Source organism: Cervus canadensis, chromosome 2 (assembly GCF_019320065.1).
Source record: "Cervus canadensis isolate Bull #8, Minnesota chromosome 2, ASM1932006v1, whole genome shotgun sequence".
Taxonomy (NCBI): Eukaryota; Metazoa; Chordata; class Mammalia; order Artiodactyla; family Cervidae; genus Cervus; species Cervus canadensis.
In genome coordinates this window covers 48,764,961-48,786,580 of record NC_057387.1, presented here as the reverse complement: position 1 = coordinate 48,786,580, position 21,620 = coordinate 48,764,961, and the positions used below count along the sequence as shown (strand labels likewise).

Sequence of the window (21,620 nt, the reverse complement as noted above, 5' to 3'; positions counted from 1 at the left end):
TTTGTGGAGGTTCAAAAGGGAGGGGATATATGTATACCTCTGGCTGATTCATGTTGAGGTTTGACAGAAAACAACAAAACTCTGTAAACCAATTATCCTTCAATTAAAAAAAAAAGAAATTAACAACCAGTCCAGAAATAAAAAGTGAAAAGAAAAAAAAAAAAAACCTCCCTGTAAAATTCATAGGATTCACCTCAAACGCCTTTACATATAAACTATATTGTTCTTTAGAGACACAGCTGAATCTGAAGCTTGTCATCATTGGCTCAGCAGGAAGTTTTTCTTCTCTTAATTTCCTGTAGCAACTCATCTCTCTCTCAGGGTACTTATTACATATTCTGTTGAATTATACGGTGCAAGAGTGCAGTTCTTGTGAGCCACGCTGGCTGGGTTGATACCTGGGCTTACCACTTAGCAGCTGTGTGACTTTCTGCACGCTACTCAGTCTTTCAGTACTCAGCCTTTTTATCTGTAACGTGGGATGACAGCAGTAGCCACATCATTCTCATGAGGATGGTTACTTGTAAATCTCTCAGAATGTGCATTTTCCTCCTACTAAATTGTAATGTCCTTAAAAATAGAAACTTATTCTTTATATTATTTAACATACCCAGTATAGTCCATGTGTATAATATTTCAGAATTTTATTTTTGGAGGAATTTGTTGAGTGATGGAATATACCCTGTATTTACAGGTTAGCCATTTAGTTAGTACAAGAATCTAGTTGAGAATCACTGTGTCTATACACATTTTTTTCCCCTACACTGATACTCATATCCCGGTGTAGAACCAAATGCCAGACAGCTGCATAGTACTGGACCTTGATAATTTTAGCCTAGGAGACTTGGGCAAGGATGTGGGATAGGAAGAGTGAGAAAACTACAAATGGAAGTGGGAGGAAGTAGTCAACAGGCAATAAAACACTCTGTTGTAGACGTTAGCATATTATTTAGTATGCTAAAAAAGCTCTTAATGGGAGTTATAAATATCCGCTGGAGTAGTCAAGACTTGTCACCATCCAAGCAGTGTCATTTGTTTTCTTTGAGTAACACCGAACCAAGGTAGCTCTTGTGACTAGAGTTTTCATGAGTGGGAAGAAGCAGGGTAAACAGGATCATTTGGATGATTGCAAAAGGACACACCTTGATTGACTGAAGGACTAAGGAAAGGAAAAAATAGATTAAATTTTTATTCTCAGGGAACTCTCTGATTATTGCCTTATTTTGTCTTTTTCTTCTGAATTTTTTATTATTGGTCTTGGGGGAATTTCTGAACTGTAGGGGAATCTCTCGAACAGGAATGTATGCTCATGGGTGGTTCTTAGATGTTTAATGGGAAAGAGTAACTTGATCAGCTAGCAGTGTCTCCCATAACTAAGGAGAGGACTGGCAATGAATCCATCCCCTACAGTGCCTTGTATGCTAAACAAAAGATGAATGGATTATCTAGGCAATATATGATTGATGCTATGATGTTTAATTATATAGAATAATACTTTCAACTCTGATGTTTTTGATTGGCAGCCTTTAAATGTCATAACTCAAATGACTTCTGATTCCATATATCTATTTAGTTTCACTTTTTAAAATAGAAATTCTTTGCACTATTACCTTCATTGCAGCCCTATTTTTCCTTTTAAATGGAGTTTATGTTCAGTGACTTAGTTTCTCTTTAGTGCACACCTATTTCCTTGTACTAACTCTTTTTTTTCCCTATTAACTGACTTTGTTTTCTAGAGCAATTTTAGGGTCACAACAAAATGGAGAGGAAGACACAGAGATTTTCCCATAAAGCCCCTGCCCACACACATGCCTAACGTGCTCTACTATCAGTATCCCCCATCAAAGTGAGCCTACATAGATGAGCCTACATTGACACATAATTATCACCCACACCCATGTTTACACTAGGGCTCACTCTTGGTGAACAGTTTGGGGTTTGGACAAATGTATAATGATTTGAAGATACCGTTACACTATCATACAGAGTAGTTTTATAGCCCTAACAATCCTTTGTGTTCTACCTATTCATCTCCTACTCTCAAACTTACATAACCGCTTATCTTATTACTGTCCCAATAGCTATACCTTTTCTAAATGTCATATAGTTGGAGTCCTATATAGTATGTAGTCCTATATAGTATGTAGTCCTATACAGTATGTAGCCTTTTCAAACTGGATTCTGTCACTTAACGCGTTTAATTTTTTCCCTGTTTTTTCATAATTTGGTGGCTCTTGTCTTCTTAGCACTGAATAAAATTTCATTGTCTGAATTTACTGTAGAATTTATCCATTTACCTACTGAAGGATGTCCTGGTTGCTTCCAAGTTTTGACATATATGAATAGAGCTGCTGTAAGCATAGCATACAGGTTTTTGTGTAGACATAAGTTTTCAACTTCTTTGGGTAAATACCGCAGTGTGTGATTTCTGTATTGTGTGGTAAAGAGTATGTTTAGTTTTTGTAAGATGTCTCCAAGATGTCTCCCAAAGTGATTGTACCATTTTGCATTCCCACCAGCAATGAATGAGAATTTCTTTTTCTTCACATCCTTACCAGCATTTGATAGTGTTAGTGTTCTGTCTGGATTTTGGCTATAATAGGTGTTCAGTAATATCTCATTATTTTATTTGCACTTCTGATGTCACATGAGGTGGAGCATCTTTTCATATGCTTGTGTGCCATCTGTATATCTGCTTTGGGGAGCTCTTGGGTGCATGTCTTAGTCTGTTCAGGCTGGTACTACAAAATGGCATGGACTGGGTAGCTTATAAGCAAGAAGAATTTCTTCTCACAGCTATAGAGATTTTAAATCTGAGATCAGGGTGCCAGTGTGATTGGGTGAGGACCTCTTCTGGGTTGAAGACTTCTGGTTTTGGCCTCACGTGGTAGGATGGGGAGGGATTTCTCTGGCCTCACTTATAAAGACACTAATCTCATTCAAGAAATATTTGCCCCTGTGACCTAATCACCTCCAAAGGGCTCACCTCCTAATACTGTCCCATTGAGCTAGGATTTAACATACGAATTTGGTGATGAGGGGACACAAACATTCAGACCTTTTGATCTTATTGGTGGTCTGGATTTTGGTTATTCCTAAAGATGTATAGTGATGTCTCTTTGTTTTGTTTGTTTTTCCATTATTTTTTAAATTTGCATTTCCCTGATGAACTGTGGTGTAGAGCATCTGTTCATATACTTATTTATCATCTGTTTATCTTCTTTGGTGAGGTATCTGTTAAGGTCTTGGGCCCATGTTTTAATTGAGTTTGTTTTCTTGTTGAGTTTTAAGTGGGCTTTGATATTTTGGATAACAGTCTTTTATTAAATATGTCTTTTGCAAATGTTTTCTCCTAGTCTGTGTCTTATATTTTTATTCTCTTGACAGTATTTTTCACAGAACAGAAACATTTAATAAAGTCTGACTCATCAATTCTTTTTTCATGGATCATGCCTGAGTATAAGGTCTCTGTCTAGAATAATTTTTTTGCACGTGGAACATCATTTTTTGAAACAACTGTATTTTCTCCATTGTGTTGCCTTTACTTCTTTGTCAAAAACCTATTGACTGTATCCATGTGGGATGCTTCTGGCCTCTCTGTTTTTTCCCACTGATCTTTCTTGTCTCTTTTTCACCAGTGCCACACTGCCCTGTCTTGATTACTGTAGTTTTATAGTAAGTCTTGGAGTCAGGAAGTGTCACTCTCTGACTTTGTTCTTCTTCAGTATTGTGTTAGCTATTCTGGGTCTTTGCCTCTCCATAAAAACTTTAGGATCAGTTTGTCGATATCCATAAAATAATATGCTGGGATTTTGATTGGAGTTGCATTGAATCTGTATATCGAGTTGAGAAGAACTGACTCCTTGACAAGACTGAATCTGTTGGTAAATACGTAGAATACTGATCCATTTATTTAGTTCTTTGTAGTTTTTAGAATGTACTTTTTCTGAGTACTTCTGTAGTACTTTACAGAGTTTTCATATTTTCTTGAACTCATTTGCTGTTGTATTGGTTCCTTTTGTACTTGGCTTTGTAAGAACTTTTTCCTCCTGTTTTTGATATCCTTGATGCCCAGCTAAATGTGATTTTGATATTACAAGGCAAAATTTTCCTAGAGTTAAATCACCTGACCTACATATCCCACAACAATGCTGCAGTACAACTGCTTTATCAATTAAGGCAAAAAGTCTTACTGACTATATAAACAAAATACAGGAGAGTTATAATAATCTCTGCCCTCAACAAGCTTGTAGTCTAGTTAAGAAACTAGACTTAAACATATGAAAAGTAAGACATTTAGATAAAATTTCTGTATTAGGTCATAGAAGAGTACATGATTAATGTGTATTAACTGTAAAGACAATGATGACTGAAATTTAGAGAAGGGAGAGATTTACTTTAGCAGGTTAGTGAGGGAAACTCTTTGGGCTTGTAGAACTTAGTCCAGAAATATGAGAAAATTTGGATAAAAAAGATTAATCCAGATTTCTTGTGGATGAGTTTTACAATATGTTGTCATTTATATATTTTTTTAAAAATTTTATATAAAAAAATTTAAACTGTTTCCTTTTTTGTTATGTTGTCTATGCAAAGTGGTTATAATGAACCACTTTCAAGTGTTTGACATATCAGGGCTTTCAATTTTTTATTCCTGTGTTCTTGTTACAGACATCCTGATTTTCAGCTGCTACAGGAAGGACAAAGGTATGGTTGAATCAGTATCATTTACCTTCTGTATATTCATGTTAATAGAAACATTAAGAGTAAACCAGGTGATATGAACTCTTGGACTTCCTGTGCTGGTGCATTATGTAAGTGCCCATTCTAGCCCACACAAAGAAATATTTGCCTTGTACAGCTTTTTTTCTTTTGTGATGGTAAGATGATGTGTTTGATCTGTATGATTTACTGTACAGCTGTTCCTACCAAGGAAGTCTAATTGAACCTGTTGAAATACGACACAAACACAGCTTCCATCTGAGATACTGTGCTTCTTTGTCAACCAAATTGTGCCAATTACATTTGTTGAAAGGTTTTTATGGCCTTATTTTGTAGAATTTCAAAACATTAATGTATCAGTTATTTAATTATTTGAAAGAGTGTTTAAAGCATTAATAGAAATTCCGAGTTTTTTCCCCTAAACTTTCCTAGTGACATTGCTTGTCCAGCCATGATCGTCTCTCAAAACGCACCGTTTTACCTTCCAGAGTAATTTTCCTGGTTATAACTTAATAACCTTAGTTACACGGAACTGAGCACAAGTGAGATGCTCTTTTAATTGATATAAATCTTCAATTTATGGGTTTGAAATAGTAAAGAAAAATATGATTAATTACCTTACAATTCCAAGAGAAAGTATACATGAAAATTTAGTTGTTCTAAGTTTTTTGAAATTGTACTTCAGTTACAGTAGACAGTTCATGACTGTCTAGGCTAAATTCTAGCTTAAAAACTATTACCTGATACTGAATAAACTTACTATCTTTTTTTCTCCATTTCCATCCAGAACCTTGTTTTCAACTCTGCTTTTATTCTTCTTTTATACTTTCCCCAAGCATGCTTTTTTGTTTATTGCTGAATTATTTTATCTCATTTTAAAAACCTTTTTAAAAATTGCAGTAGCCACTTTTGGAGAGCAGTTTTAAGTTTACAGAAAAATTGTGTGAAAAGTAGATGTCCTATATACCTTTTCATGACTCTTGCAGTACTTCTTGACCCAGAATCCTTCCCATCCTGACCTTTTAAAGTTCTGTTTTGTGCATTTGCTTAAGGTTAATTGATCTCCTCCCCTCATCTATCTCAAGTTTGTATAGACAACGCTTCTCTTTGCCTTTACTCTTTCATATTTTTAATCTTTTATAAACCTAATCTGAAAATTAAAGTAACATAAGCAAAGGGAAAACTGTTGTCTTTAATTATTATCCTTGTGTCTTAATTCTGGACTTTCAAGTATCTTTCATTGATTAATGTTGATTTGCCAACTTTTTCTTTTGAATGACTTTCTTATATTTTTCATTTAATGCAATTTTCTACATAACTATCAGCCAGAATTGGAAAATGTTTAAACATCTTTTTTTAAATATTCAAAATCTAAACAGAGTTCCTACAGTTTTTTGTGTGTTTTTTTGAGAAACCAGTAATGAGATTATCAAAAGAAACCTTAAAAAAAACTGGATTCATTACAGAAATGGAGTGAGAAAAAGTCAGAATAATTCAGTAGGATGGAATTATCGAGTGTTGGTTTGTGGGATTTTGTTTGTGTGGGTATGGTTTGATTTTTTGTTTTGTTTTTCTTCTTTTTGCTCAACTCTTACAACACTTTTAAAATGATTAAGGAGAAAAGATAAGGGAAGAAGATGGAAAGAGAACTATATCAAATATGTAGAGAAACTACAGAATTATAACTTTCTTCTGAAATGTGTGTGTATGTATATATAGGCCTAGATAAATATTGGCTTATAAATAAAGCCTTGCCTGGGGAATAAAATTTTTATCTTGAAAGTTACAAAGTATAAATTCTCTGGGACATTTTGTTATTGTGTTACAGTTGTTTTTATTTCTTTCTCTCAACAGTGGTCCTTCTGGAGAAGAAATACAGTTATGCAGCAAAGCCATTAAAACATCAGATATTGACAATCCTGGCCATTTTGAGAACCATTATGAATCTAGTTCTTCTAGCACTCATAGTGATAGTAGCAGTGATAATGAGCAAGACTTTGTTTCCTCCATTCTACCAGGAAACAGACCAAATGCAACGAGTATAAGGCCACAGCTGCACAAAAAAAGCATAATGAAAAAGAAAGCTGGTCAAAAAGTTAACTCTCAACATGAAAGCAAAGAGCAAACAGTAGTAGATGTCATTGAGCAGTTAGGCAATTGCAGATTAGATAATCGGGAGAAAGCTATGGCTTGTGAACTTCCTTTACAGAATGTAAATACACAGATTTCTTCAAATAGTTCTCTGCAAGAAAAATTAGAAGCTTCAGAAATTTCTGATATTAAATACAGTAGTTCAAAAGTAACTCTTGTAGGCATAAGTAAGAAAAGTGCTGAGCATTTTAAGAGGAAATTTGCCAAATCAAACCAAGTTTCTGGGTCAGCTTCCAGTTCATTGCAGGTGTGCCCTGAAATTGCAAAGGCAAACTTACTTAAAACCCTGAAAGAGACTTTGATTGAGTGGAAGACAGAAGAAACTTTGAGGTTTTTGTACGGCCAGAATTATGCATCTGTATGTCTAAAATCCTCCTCAACCCCTCTGGTTAAAGAAGAGCTTGATGAAGATGATACAAACTCTGACCCAGATGGTCATTCCCCTGCCTTGCAGGAGTTGAACAGCTTGGATGAGTCTTTACAATTTAGAGCCTCAGATACAGCCATTAAACCACTGCCAAGTTATGAGAACTTGAAAAAAGAAACTGAAACATTAAATTTAAGGATCAGGGAGTTTTATAGAGGACGATATGTTTTGAATGAAGAAACTACCAAATCACAAGACTCAGAAGAGGTATGTCTTAATGACAATTTTTTTTTTTAATATTGATTTATTTCGCTGCAGCAGGTCTTAGCTGCAGCATGTGGGATCTTCAGTCTTTGTTGTGGTGTGCAGGAATCTTTTTTTATTAGTTGGCGGCATGCAAACTCATAGTTGTAGCATGTGGGATCTAGGTCCCGACCAGAGATCAAACCCAGCCCCACTGAATTGGGAGGGTGGAGTCCTAGCCACTGGACCACAAGGGAAGTCCCTTAATGATGATGATTTTTCCATACTGCTAATATATGGAACAATCACCATAGTAAACCTTAGAGCAGGAAGAAAAGTACTGAAAGAATTTAAGAAAGAAGATTCCCTTAATCATTTGGTTTAAAATGCCATCTCCAGTATTCACATTGAAAGTTGAAAGTGAAAGTTGCTCAGTCGTGTCTGACTCTTTGTGACCCCATGGACTGTACAGTCCATGGAATTCTCCAGGCCAGAATACTGGAGTGGGTAGCCTTTCCCTTCTCCAGGGGATCTTCCCAACCCAGGGATCCGCATTGCAGGTGGATTCTTTACCAGCTGAGCCACAAGGGAAGCCCAGGAATACTGGAGTGGGTAGCCTATCCCTTCTCCAGCAGATCTTCCCAACCCAGAAATCGAACCGGGGTCTCCTGCATTGCAGGCGGATTCTTTACCAACTGAGCTATCAGGGAAGCCCAGTATTAGCATTATTATTTTCAAAATAAGTTTGTCCTAGAAAATTTTCATAGACATTTAACCTTTTTTCGCTAATGTAGAAATTTGTGGGACAAAGTTTTCTTTAAAACCTAGTTTTCATGGACTATCTAGACTCTGAAAAGACTTCTTTTTTCTTTGCTGATGTATATGCTTTCTGATTTCTACATAGGTTGTGTATCTTTGTGTTTTATTTCCAATGGGACTATGAACATTTATGGGAGTAAATTTGCTAATTGAATAGTGAAATATTTGGTTAATATTTGGAAAGCATGGTCACTTAAAATATGAATGAAATGACTTAGTAAAGGAGACATATTGGGAAAATAGAGGACATAGGAGAAAATGGAAGGAGCACATTTGGGTAAACCTAGATTTGAATATCTGCTCTCTCATTTACTAGCTGTATGAAAACTTAGTCTCTTGAGTCTAATTGCTTATCTGTAAATGGGATTGTAAATGGCTTCCCTTGCTCAAAAGTCATGAGTTTTAAAAGTAATGCATATAAAGGATTTATCACAGTACCTGACATATAATTGGTATTCAGTTATATGTAAATAGTCATATGTAGAAAGTGATGTATGCCACTGAGATTTAACAGGGGTCTTTCAATATTTCCATTATCCTATTTTGGTTGATGTGTAGTTTGGGAAATGAAGTAATTTGGCATGAAGACAAATAGGTGATAACCTTGTTTTTAGCACAGAAGTTTGTTACTAAAGATTTCTGAGTAAATATGGCTCTAAATTAAATGACACATTGGAGATTTTAAAAGATTTTACTATATTTAAAAATATAGTAAAAAATTCAGAAGTTTCTTATATTTCTATAGAATATTACCTACCCAAGCAGTATACTTGTATTATTAGACAGCATCCGTAAATTTTACATGAAGCTTGGAGAAACGTTGATCTCTGCCATTCAGCTGTACAGCCTTTTATGCCTATATCATTTTTATGCTTATAAGCCTTACAAAGGGAAAATTAATCCCTAAATTTGATTGCTTCGGTTTTTAAACCTCTTTCCTTGAAGTATAACACAAATTGTAAGTGTACAGCTCATTGCATTATCGTAAGTGAATATACCAGTGTAATCACTACCCAGGCTACAAAATTTGAATAAACCAGAAGGTCCAGTATGTCTCCTACAAATCATTACCTCTTTCCAGAGTTAATGACTATTAACAATAGCATAGTTTTCCCAATTTTGAACTATATGTAAATAGATTCACTATGTATATAATTTATTTCATGCAACATTGTGCTATATGTACTAAATCATTTCAGTCATGTCTGACTCTTTGCAGCCCCATGGACTGTAACCTGCCAGGCTCCTCTGTGCATGGGATTCTCTAGGCAAGAACAATGGATTGGTTTGCCATGCCCTTCTCTAGGGATCTTCCCGACCTAGGGATTGAACCTGGATCTCTTATGTCTCCTGCATTAGCAGGCGGGTTCTCTACCACTAGCGCCACCTGGGAAGTCCTTGGAAATTCCCTGGCAGTCCAGTGGTTGGGACTTGGCTTTCACTGCAAGGGCCAGCATTCGATCCCTGGTTGAGGAACTAAGATCCCACAAACCGCACAGTGTAGCCAAAAAACAACAAAAACCATTATGTATGTAGGTGTTGCATATAGTTGTAATTCATAGTTTTATTGCTGCATGGTATTCCATTCTATAAATATACCATAATTTATTAATGTTAATGAGTATTTAGGCTGTTTCCAGTTTAGGGCTATTAAGAACTATGCTGTTACGAAGTTTTCTTGTATATATCTCTCTTAATGTGTATGCATTTCTGTTGGGTTTGTATCTAGGACTAGAATTTCTGGGTCATGTACACATATATGCAACTATACTAACTATTGCCAAACAGTTTTCCAAAATGGTTCTGCATTGTATTTTCTGCTCTCACTCTGACAGATTCCATGATTCTGCATTCTCACCAATACTTGATATTGTTACTTCTTACCGTTCTGATGGTATTGCTGTTAGGTTATAGTACATTTCTCTGATGATTGAGTTGAGCACTGTTTCATTTGCTTATTGGCCATTTGGATAGTTTGTTTTGTCAAGTACCTATTGTAGTCTTTTTCCATTTATCTGTTGGTGCTGGGTGCTGGGGAGTTCCTGTTGATTTGTCAGAATTCTGTGTGCAGAATTCAAACCCATTTTTGTGTATTACAGATATCTTCCACTGAGATTTTCCTTTTCACTTTTATTAACAGTGTCTTGAACCCAGTTTATTAATTGTTCCCTTTAGTGACTTCTTTAAGAAATCTTTACTTTGCTTGGATTATTTCACCTTCTAGAAGCTTTGTGGTGTTTCCTTTAACATTTAGGTCTGTAATTTATCTGGAATTGATTTTTGTTTATGGTGGGGAGTATCAGTCAGATTTCTTATTTCTCTCTGGGGAAATGTGTGCACGTTACAGTTTGAGAAGCACTGTTGATTTTTCTTTTCTTTCTTGTTTGTTTGTTTGCTTATTCCATAAGTTACTGAGAAAGATGGGAAAGGTTGGTCAAGATTTATCACCATAATTATAAATTGATTATTTTTCCCTTTAGTTTTCTGAATTTTAATACTTTGAGACCATGTTCTTAGGTGTAAATGTGAGATTGTTATGTCTTCTTGGTAAATCAAACCTTTTAGCATATGGAGTAATTTTTCTCTACATTTATTTATTTATTTAATTTTGGTCTTAAAAGATCTACTTTGACACTAGCATTCTTTCATTAGTATTTTCAAGGACTGTCTTAAAAAAAAAAGCCTAGGCTGATAATCTATGTCCTTTGTGTGAAGAATTTTGTCTATTTACATTTAATGTCATAATTTATATATTTAGGTTTAAATCTGCCATCTCACTTGTTGCTTTCTGCATGTCCCATCTGTTCTGTGTTCTTTCTTTCCTTTCTTTCTTTGGATCCAGTATCAGTATTCCAATTTTTTGTCCTCTGTTAGCTTGTTTTTATACGTTCTTTTACTAATCATTAATTGGTTTCCCTAAAGATTAAAACTTGAATCTTTGTCTTACTAAAATTTAATATAAGTTAATACTTTGCTTCCTGGACAGTTAGTACCTTAGAAACTTACATTTACCCACTCGACTTAACATGCTCTTACTGTTGTGCACTTTTATTCTCTCTATATTTTTAAATCCTACAAGATTGTTTATAATCAGTGTTCAGTTGGATTTGCCCAATTAATTACTCTTTTACTGTTCTTCATGTCTTCTACATCTCTGTTCTTTGATCCGGGATCATTCACCATCGGCCTGAAGAATATCCTTTTTTTTAATTAGTGCCAGTTTGCTAATGGTGAATCTTCCCAGTTTTATTTATCAGGAAATTATTTTACTTTCACTTTTGAAAGATATTTCCCTGGACATTAAATTCTAAATTAGCAGTTATTTTCTTGCAGCCCACTAAAAATACATATTCATTGTCTTTTGGCCTCTATTTATTTCTCTTATTTGAAAATACTTTCTTCCTTTAGCTACTTTTAAGATTTTGTTTTTTTGTCCCCTTGGTTGCCATCAGTTTTTGATTGCTTTGCCTAGATGTGATTATATTTGTATTTATTATTTTGGCTGTTATATATACTTAAATCTGTGATGACTTCTTTCATTAGTTTTGGAATATTCTCAGGTATTACCTCTTCAGGTATTGTTTCTGTCCCATTTTCCTTTTCCTCTCTACCTGGTACTCCAGTTGCAGATATGTTAGTCTTTTTCACTGTATCTTCTGTCTTTATATTCTCCTGCACTTTGCATTACCCTTGGTGGGGAGAGGTGTGTGACTATGTTTCATTTTGGATATTTTCCAAATGAATATTCTCTCTTCAGTCCTTTCTACTATGTTACTAAATCTATCCATTGAGTTATTTTAAATATGATATTTTTCAGTTACTGGGAGTTTCGTTTCTTTCTTTAATATAGTTTCCCATTCTCTGCTAAAATTTTCCATCTTGTCGTTTTTTAAATATATTCAGCATAGTTATTCTAAATAAGGCTGATAGTTTCATTACATGGATTTCCTTAGGGGTTGATCTTATGAACTCGTGTTTCAGATTATGATCATATTGTCCTACTTTATGTGGCAAACATCGTATAATAAAAAATTACAGAGATAACTTGAAACCCAGGCTGATGTTATCTTCCTCTAGAACAGATTTGTGTTTGCTTCTGGCAGATTTGCAGCCATCCCAAATCACTTTAATCCAGTCAGTGATTAAGGTGATTTGAAGCTGGGCTTCAGTCCCTGTAGCAGCGAGTCTGTTTCCTATTCATTCTTATTGGTCTCAAGCTTGGGGAAGGTTGACAGTACCTCTTCCTTTTTGGCATGCCCCAAACTCTGATGCTTAGGTTCTCAGTATCTAAATTGCCTCTTCTAGAATTAGTCAGTGCCTTCTCTGGAATTACTTTCTCCAAAATCTCAGACATAATTCTTTACTGTCTTATTAGCTCTCTGATGCTTTCAAACAAATGTGGGTTTTTTCCCAGCTTTTTCAGTTCTCAGCAAGAAGAGTGGTTTGAATTGTCTTTGTCTGCCATTTCTAGAAGTGGAGTTTCCCAAATTATATTTATAGTATTCGATAATTTTAGTCCTTTAATCTCCTACATTTATGCGACATTTAGCATTTTATAAAGTCTTTTTCTATACATTTTCAGCATTTAATAAAGAAGGTGTTAGTATCCCTATTACACAGATGAGAAAAGACTCTCAAAAGAGGGCAGATGATTCAAGCAAGTTCACACCAGCCTGCTGACTAAGTGGATAGTCAAATTTAAATCTTCTGAAGTCTGATTTTTATTCTACCATATCATAGGTATAAACTTTTGTGTTTTAATGTGTTACTATCAAAGAAAGAATATAAATTTATTATTTTATTTTGCTTTGTTTAAAAATGTGATTCAGCATGATCCCACCTTTCCACTGATAGATTCAAGTTCTCAGAACCAGATCAGAAAACGCATCGTACTTGAAAAACTGAATAAAGTGTAAGTATGTAATTATCATTCCACTTTTATAATATCTAAAAATCAATTTGATATTTGTGGGTTTATAACTTACAGGTGTAATCCTTGATTTTTTAATTTTGAAAAATAATACGTAAAGTTTACATGGATTTCTTCACCTGAGAAACTTGTATTTTTAAGGTGTTCTACCAAAATGTGTTGAAATTGTTTTGTGCTGAAGACAGAGACATAATAAAGACGAAAGTTGAGATTATGGGAATAGAAAACCAAACTACCTCACTTCCATTCAATAATCCAGTGAAGTCAGGGAAAAAATATCAGAGCTGGACCTATTTAAATACTGATTTGTGGTAAATGTGTCATCAGTTTCACATGTGAATAAGATTTTATAAAGGTTTAACGGTTTATTGACTTACTCGGTGTATACGCATATTCAGAGAACCATTTCACACTCAGAAGCTTGAGTGTTGCACTTTAGTTTTGAGCTTCCCGTAGTGGAAATTGTTGTTCTTGTAATTAGCCCAGTCATAAATGACATTTGAAAATTGCAATCTTGGTTTCTCTTTCAAAAGGAGCTTGAAAATCTTTTTTCCAGAGATGTGACGGATGTCTTGAACTTTTCAACTTGCGTTTTTTTTCTTCAGCAGAAAAGACAGAACAGTTTTTTCACGCATTGCTGAAGGTGTTGTGCACATGGAGAAGTCTTAATTTTATAGTAGTTCAAAAATTAAAAAGCCTTTTCTAGAAGCCTTAGTATTTTGAATAGCTTACTTTTCTAAAGTTTACATTTTAAATAAGTGTTTAAATGTAATATTTATTGCATGCTTGTCATGTGTTAAGACTCTTCATATATAATAAATCTGTTTTGCCTTTTTTCTGTTCTTCATACTTGTTTCCATTAAAATTTAATTTATATAACAATATAAGTTACCAACTGTCTGACTTAGGATAAGAAGGTATCAGTCCTTCATTTTCGTTACATAGGTTTTGAAAGTTGGGATAGATTAACTATGCTAGCGTGTAATTAGTAGGTAGGGATTTATGTGAAAATAGTTTTCTAGACTTTTTAGCTGATGAAAGTACCCGCTTTTAAATTTAAGACCACACAGCCATGTCACTGAAGGAATTCTGTTCCTTGTGGGTTTTAGCTGCAACAGGAGATCCCAAAAGGAACCTTGCTAGAATACCAAGTTATTAATATTAGAGTGACAACTAAATCTGAGAAGAGGTAGAATAACTTAAAGAAGGAGAAGCACAAAGAATACTGGAAACAAAATGATAGTGACATAGGGATTTTTTTTGTTTCATTGTTTATGAAAGCAGTTAATTATTTTTCTTATTATGAAAGTTAACACTTTATTATAAAAATAAGACCCTTTCTGGTTTCTGATTGGAACACACCAATTATACAAAAAATTTATTTTAGAGAATCAAAGAAAGTGAACTATGCACGGGGTATTAGATGATATTAAGGAACCATTATTGGTTAAACGTGATGATTTTATTATGGTTTTATACAAAATGCACTTGTATTTAGAGATACATAAAGAGTAATTTAGGGGTCAAAGAAATGACATGGTTTACTTGAAGATGTCACAAAAAGAAAAAGGAAAAAGGAAGCAAATGGAACAAAATATTGGGAGGCTAAATCTGGAAATAGAAATGAGGGGTTATTATTGTTTCTCTATTTTGGAACATGTTTTAAACTTATGTAACTTTTTTTTAAGTAATACATGCTTATTCCAGAAGGGTTAGGCTGTGCAAAATGATATAATTAAAGAAGTGAAAATCACTGTAATCACAGTAATTACTATTAATATTTTGATGTTCATCCCTGACATATATGTGATGTGTGTATATTCATTCCCTTTGGTTCCATATTTATTATAGTCTAAACCTAGAGAAAATGACATGCTTGATATATACTGTGTGTGATATACAATTGCATTATAATATGTATGTTTTTATAAAAAATGGGACAACTTCATGTGCATTTTCTTGCCTGGAGAATCCCATGGATGGAGGGGCCTGGTGGGCTGTAGTCTATGGGGTTGCAAAGAGTCGGACACAACTAAGCAACTAACGCACACACACACACGTGCATTTTCCACTTAACGTTTATCATGAATATCTTTCCACATTAAAATATATAGATTTATATTTTAAAGATTTTATTATTTTGTGGTTACATCATAATTTATGTAACCATCTACTGACAGACATTTGTTGCCAGTTTTTCACTACCAAAATATTTCTCCAATAACCGTCTTTTTTTATGTTTGATTATTTCTTTAGGATAAATTTTGTATAGTATTGATTAAAACTGTTGGGTCAAACAGTGTCTGCATTAAAATGTTAGTATATATTGTCAAATTGCTCTCTAGAAATGTACCAGTTTTTACCTTACCTTAAGGATTTAATAAGAAATATTAAATCCACATTCCCATAATGCTCCATTTGGAGGGCAATTCCTCTAGCCTATGTTCTTTCCATTTATTTAATATTTGAAAGTGAAAAGGTAAGAAAGAGACAAGAATATAGATAGCAGCCAAAATATTTTTTCATTTCAGTGCTTCTTTCTGTAGCATAAACTACAAAATAGAGTGTGGAGTTACTTTGAAATATTTCTTTATGACTTCTCACCAGTTAAATCTGGCTTAGCTGTCTCTACCTCAGTGGCATGGTTACCTACCTATGAAATAACCAAACTTAGGCAAGAACCCCCCAAATATATGTATATAGTTATATTCTTTAAATGTATCTACATAATTATATTTTAATAGAAATTTATTTTTTTTAAAGAAATGTAATTTTTATTTTCAGGTTGCCTGGACTTTTGGGACCTCTTCAGATTACATTAGGAGATATTTACACACAACTTAAAAATCTTGTCCAAACTTTCAGGTTAGTATTACTACTACGATTTTCCTTCTCAGTTATTTTGACTTTATGTAATTGCCTTGCAGAATCCATAGTAGACCAAGGCATGAAGAAAGTAAATGATTTACCTTCATTGTCTTAAATCTTAATATACTGTTTTCTCTTCCACTAAACAACATTAATTATATCTTTGGGGGTTTTTGTTCGTTTTATTTTTAAATTTTTATTGGAATACAGTTGATTTACAATGTTGTGTTAGTTTCAGGTGTACAACAAAGTGAATCAGTTATACATATATCCATTCTTTTTTAGAGTCTTTTCCCATGTGAGCCATTATGGAGTACTGAGCAGAGCTCCCTGTGCTGTACACTAGGTCCTTACTGGTATCTTTTTTTTTTTTTTTCCAATTATTTTTATTAGTTGGAGGCTAATTACTTCACAACATTGCAGTGGGTTTTGTCATACATTGACATGAATCAGCCATGGAGTTACATGTATTCCCCATCCCGATCCCCCCGCCCACCTCCCTCTCCACCTGATCCCTCTGGGTCTTCCCAGTGCACCAGGTCCGAGCACTTGTCTCATGCATCCCACCTGGGCTGGTGATCTGTTTCACCCTAGATAATATACATGCTGTTCTCTCGAAACATCCCACCCTCGCCTTCTCCCACAGAGTCCAAAAGTCTGTTCTGTACTTCTGTGTCTCTTTTTGTTTTGCATATAGGGTTATCATTACCATCTTTCTAAATTCCATATATATGTGTTAGTATGCTGTAATGATCTTTATCTTTCTGGCTTATTTCACTCTGTATAATGGGCTCCAGTTTCATCCATCTCATTAGAACTGATTCAAATGAATTCTTTTTAACGCTGAGTAATATTCCATGGTGTATATGTACCACAGCTTCCTTATCCATTCGTCTGCTGATGGGCATCTAGGTTGCTTCCATGTCCTGGCTATTATAAACAGTGCTGCGATGAACATTGGGGTGCACGTGAAAAATATGGAACGCTTCACGAATTTGCGTGTCATCCTTGCGCAGGGGCCATGCTAATCTTCTCTGTATCGTTCCAATTTTAGTATATGTGCTGCCGAAGCGAGCACCCTTACTGGTATCTTAATGTTTATGTAATTCCCAGTCTCCCAGTTTGTCCCTCCCCCTTCCCCACACATATCTTTTGTTAAATGCAGCCCCTTATTTGCTTAAACTTTGATATGTTTAGCTTTGGATAGTTTATTTATGGAATAATCTAAAATTAAGGAGAATGATATATGAGACACAAAGGTAGCTAGTCAGTAATATCTTGGATTTTACTGAACTAGTAAATATATATTAAATGACCGGCACTTCTGTATTGTTCAGCACTATGGACAATATAGAAGAAGCCTAGTGCCCATCCTCGAGGAAGAACTCCTATGAGAAGACAAGGTGAGCACAGGGAACAGTGCAAAACAGTGGATACTTTAGTTTTGAAGAGTGTAGAACAGACTGAGTGATAAAGACAGGAAGAGGAGAACTAGAGAGTATCAGTTATGAAGTGGAGCAGTCGGGATTTTTCTACAACTATCAAGGTAAAAATACTCCACCAGGCTAAGACAAGATTCTCTACTAGGAAACAATAGAGATAAGCTGCTACATACATCATGAGTAGAGGTGTATACCAGATGTACATTTTGACCCAATGCCAATGACCAAAAATGCAATTAGTTTTTATCTAATTGCATCAAGATAGGATGAGCTTCTAGAGTAGAAGAATCATTTCATCCAAAAAATTAACTATTACTATAGTTTATTGCTAACAATAGTAGTATTGACATGTTCAGTTCAGTTCCGTCGCTCAGTCGTGTCCGACTCTTTGTGACCCCATGAACCGCAGCATGCCAGGCCTCTCTATCCATCACCAACTCCCAGAGTTTACCCAAACCCATGTCCATTGAATCGGTGATGCCATCCAACCATCTCATCCTCTGTCGTCCCCTTCTCCTGCCCTCAATCTTTCCCAGCATCAGGGTCTTTTCAAGTGAGTCAGCTCTTCGCATCAGGTGGCCAAACTGGTTGAAATGGAATAAAAATGTTCTTATATGCTCATTTTATCAGTCAGTAGAAGAGTAGAATGCTGTAGTAATTATGTTGCTTGTGAAATCTTAATTTTATATATAAAAAATTTGTAAAATCTTTCAGTTATTTAGCAAAATAGATTGACAGTTAATACAAACATTCAGAAAAATGTTTCCAATAAATTATTTAGTAGGAACTAGGATTCAAAGTTTAGGTGTGTCCCAAAAATTCATCTTCAGCTATTGAAAAGGATCATTTGTAACACTTTATGATTAAATCTTCAGCCTTCATAGAGTTAAGACAATTATAAGTTGTCTAAGACATTCTCATGGCGTCTACAATGTTTATATTTGAAAGTGAATATTCAGGGAATAACAAACCTGAATGATATGATTGTTTTAATTACTGAGATTGTTACACCCATGCAATCACAAGATCAGTGATCACACACAGGTTTATAAATGCCAGAAATGGTTGCTCTATTTGGGCTAGACCTTTGGAATACTAACTGCTTTGCTAAAAGGAAGATTTGGACCAAATACCAAGACCAAAGCCGAACTTCTCTGCATTCCTGTTTAATGAAAGTAAATGAAACTTCTCTGCATTCCTTTTTCGTTAAAAGAGAGAGTCTGTGTCGTATACCTACCACAAAACCATCCAAAAGAAGAAAAAAAAAAGTGTTTTCAACCGTCTATAGTGATGATAAAGTTTGAATTCACAGTGTGGTTGCACCGAAGTTTAGGATTTGTTCAGGATTTATTAAGGAAGTAAATATATTAAGATAGCTTAACTGAGGGAAGATGAAGACCAGGTGTTGCTCTGTTTCATTGATTTTTTTTAAAGGACTTGGCATTCAGTTTCTTGCAGACAGTATTTAATTACCATTCTGAGCAAACTGGTTAAGACTCATTAGAAAAGATATAAGAATAATACCTTTGACCTTGAACTACAGATAGGAACTTTGTACTTCATTTTTAACCCTACTCACTTAGAATAAATGAACAAGTGATTCAATTTATTGACTGTATTTTCTAGCACTATTTTTCTGTCTAATTGCATGTTTTCTTTTTTTAAAAAAACTATTCTGAGGGTCTCAGAACTTACTTGAAACCTGTTGAAAAGAAATGTATGACTACAACTCAAGATTGCCACATTATTACTTTTATATGCCCAAAGAATTTAGGTGTTTCAGGTTGGAAACTACTCACTGTCCAGGCTATTTGTTATTTCGGTGTTTTGAAGCAGCCCTGATAATAATATTTAGTTCATGTCAGTACATGGACACACTGTGGTAACTACTATGTGCTGGACTGTGCTTGGCACTTTACATGTTATCTAATTTCCAAAAAATAGTGGTATTATCCTCATTTTACAGGTGAGAGATGACAGATTAAGTAATTTCAAATTACACAACTAGTAGTTGGGTTTAGACCCCAAATCTAAGTCAAGAAGAGAGGTGTTAAGTGGTCTTACCACCAAAAAAAGAAAATGGTAACTGTATGTGATGGACATGTTAATTCGCTTGATTATGGTTGTCATTTCACAATGTATACATATATCAAAACATCAAGTTGTGTACCTTAAATATATATAATTATTATGTGTCAATTATACCTCAGGAAAGCTGGAAAAAAAGTTTAAAGAATTTACTGTTGGTTGTCTTGGTAATTATCAGTACTAAAGATTTATCAGTATTAAAGGTTTTTTTTAAAGTAATTTGATTTATTACCTCTCTAGATCCCAGGTAAGAACTCCACTTGAAATGGTTGTTACCTGTGAAACTAAACCTCTGTGACATCTAAGCTAGCCAAGACAAGAGGTACAGTGTTCCTTAGTCTAGTAAAAGGTAACCAACAGATTATAGAAATGAGGAAACTCACATGTCATTTTCCTTTTATATTTATAAACTGTTATCACCTTTTTCTGTCATTCTTACTATGTAAATCTTTTCAGGGTACTTTCTGCATTGTTTACACTAAATTAAAGCCTAGGTGAAACAATATGATGTGTGGGATTTGCTTCATAATTATCAAGGTTAGGGGATGTTGAATATGAGGTTGTATAGATGAAATATAATTGACCAGGATTTGATAATTCTCAGTTGTGATGACTATATGGGAGTTGATTTTATGTTCTATTTTTATATATGTTTGAAATAAATTTCAATTATAATTTTTAAAAAGTTTCAGGGAAATAAGCCAAAAAACTCTTGTTTTGATGGTGTGTGCTCAGTCGCTCAGTTGTCTCTGACTCTTTGCGACCCCATGGACTGTAGCCCGCCAGGCTCAATTCTGTCCGTGGGATTCTCCTGGCAAGAATACTGGAATGGGTTGCCATGCCCTCCTCAAGGGGAACTTCCCGGGGATCGAACCCTGGTCTCCTACATTGCACGTGGATTCTTTACCCTCTGAGCCACCAGGGAAGTCTGTTTTGGTGGAGGGGACGTTACAAAACCTTGTTGTTGGTTTTTCCAAATATTTACTCTTTATTTAGTACCTGCATGTCAAAATCTTTTGCTTAAATTGAGTTTGCTCTTTTCAGTAAAATGTCAGTTACTTATAATACAGAGAGACCTCTGGTAAGATAATGCATTTTGGGGGTCTTCAGATTCTGGCAGGACAGTTTTAACAGGTATGTGACTGTAGGCCAAGGCTTCTAGGTGAAGTCTCTGAGGAAACACCGTATAAATGACAGGGACTAGTGTCGGGAGATCTTTTCAGTCAATACTGGCGGTGGGAAAGAGTTGACATAAATAACCGTATCTTTCTCTTTGAAATGGCAATCAATAATTGGAACTTGTAGAACAATGATTCTTAAGCCAGTTGTGCAGCAGAATTACTTGGGGAGCTTTTAACGATGACAGATGCCTGGCTTCACCCCCTAGAGATTGAGTTTCATTTGGTTAGGGTTGGGCCCAGACATTAGTATTTTTCAAAAGCCCCCCAGGTGCTTCTAATGTGCAGCCAGAGTTGAGAGCATGTTAGAACTAAACATAAAGCAGCTTTTTCACCTTTTTGAAGAATCTTTCCCCAGTGAGTAGAGCTGTCCTTTCCACTGAACTGCTTCATAGGCATTTATCTGGAATGTTACGTTGATTTACCTCTCATAGTGGTTCCATCAGAAGTTACTTGGTAATGATCAGGTGTCGTCAGTGTTGAAGCAAGATATTTTCTAAATATAATTTGAATTAAAATTGTATTTTGACACGAGTCCTTTTTAAATTTCATCAGTGATGACTGAAGGTATTTTCTTCTAAATCTATATTGAATTTCCAATTATATTTTGAAACTATGGTTTTAAAATGTTTCCTTTCAAATATTACTGTTTTAATTTTTGTATTAGCACTCAAAATAGTGTTTGTTTAGCATTTGTGCTTGAAATTATTTTGGTTCTGCAAAAGGGAAAAATGTGATAGCAGGTAAAATTTTGCTGTTCTGCTGTATAAAGTGCTTTGAAGTAAAAGCAAAGACCTTGTTCCTCAGTGCCTGAA

General features: G+C 34.8%; 1 protein-coding gene and 1 non-coding gene across 17 annotated transcripts in view; one reads left to right on the top strand and one right to left on the bottom strand.

The window, feature by feature from the left end:
* The window catches only part of RPAP2 (RNA polymerase II associated protein 2), a 108,436-nt gene that overhangs the window by 23,215 nt on the left and 63,601 nt on the right, over positions 1 to 21,620 (top strand). For 13 of the 16 annotated variants that reach the window (XM_043460657.1, XM_043460652.1, XM_043460654.1 and 10 more), the window contains exons 7-10: positions 4,669 to 4,704; positions 6,574 to 7,504; positions 13,129 to 13,211; positions 16,014 to 16,094. In XM_043460657.1, the coding sequence (XP_043316592.1) occupies positions 4,669 to 4,704; positions 6,574 to 7,504; positions 13,129 to 13,211; positions 16,014 to 16,094 (1,131 nt within the window). Of the gene's footprint in view, positions 1 to 4,668; positions 4,705 to 6,573; positions 7,505 to 13,128; positions 13,212 to 16,013; positions 16,095 to 19,867; positions 19,950 to 21,620 lie in introns of all 16 variants that reach the window. The other 3 variants (XR_006268081.1, XR_006268082.1, XM_043460660.1) reach the window with 2 other exon arrangements.
* LOC122437408 lies at positions 17,069 to 17,175 on the bottom strand. Its single transcript, XR_006268237.1, has one exon. It is a non-coding gene; the product is annotated as a U6 spliceosomal RNA (small nuclear RNA).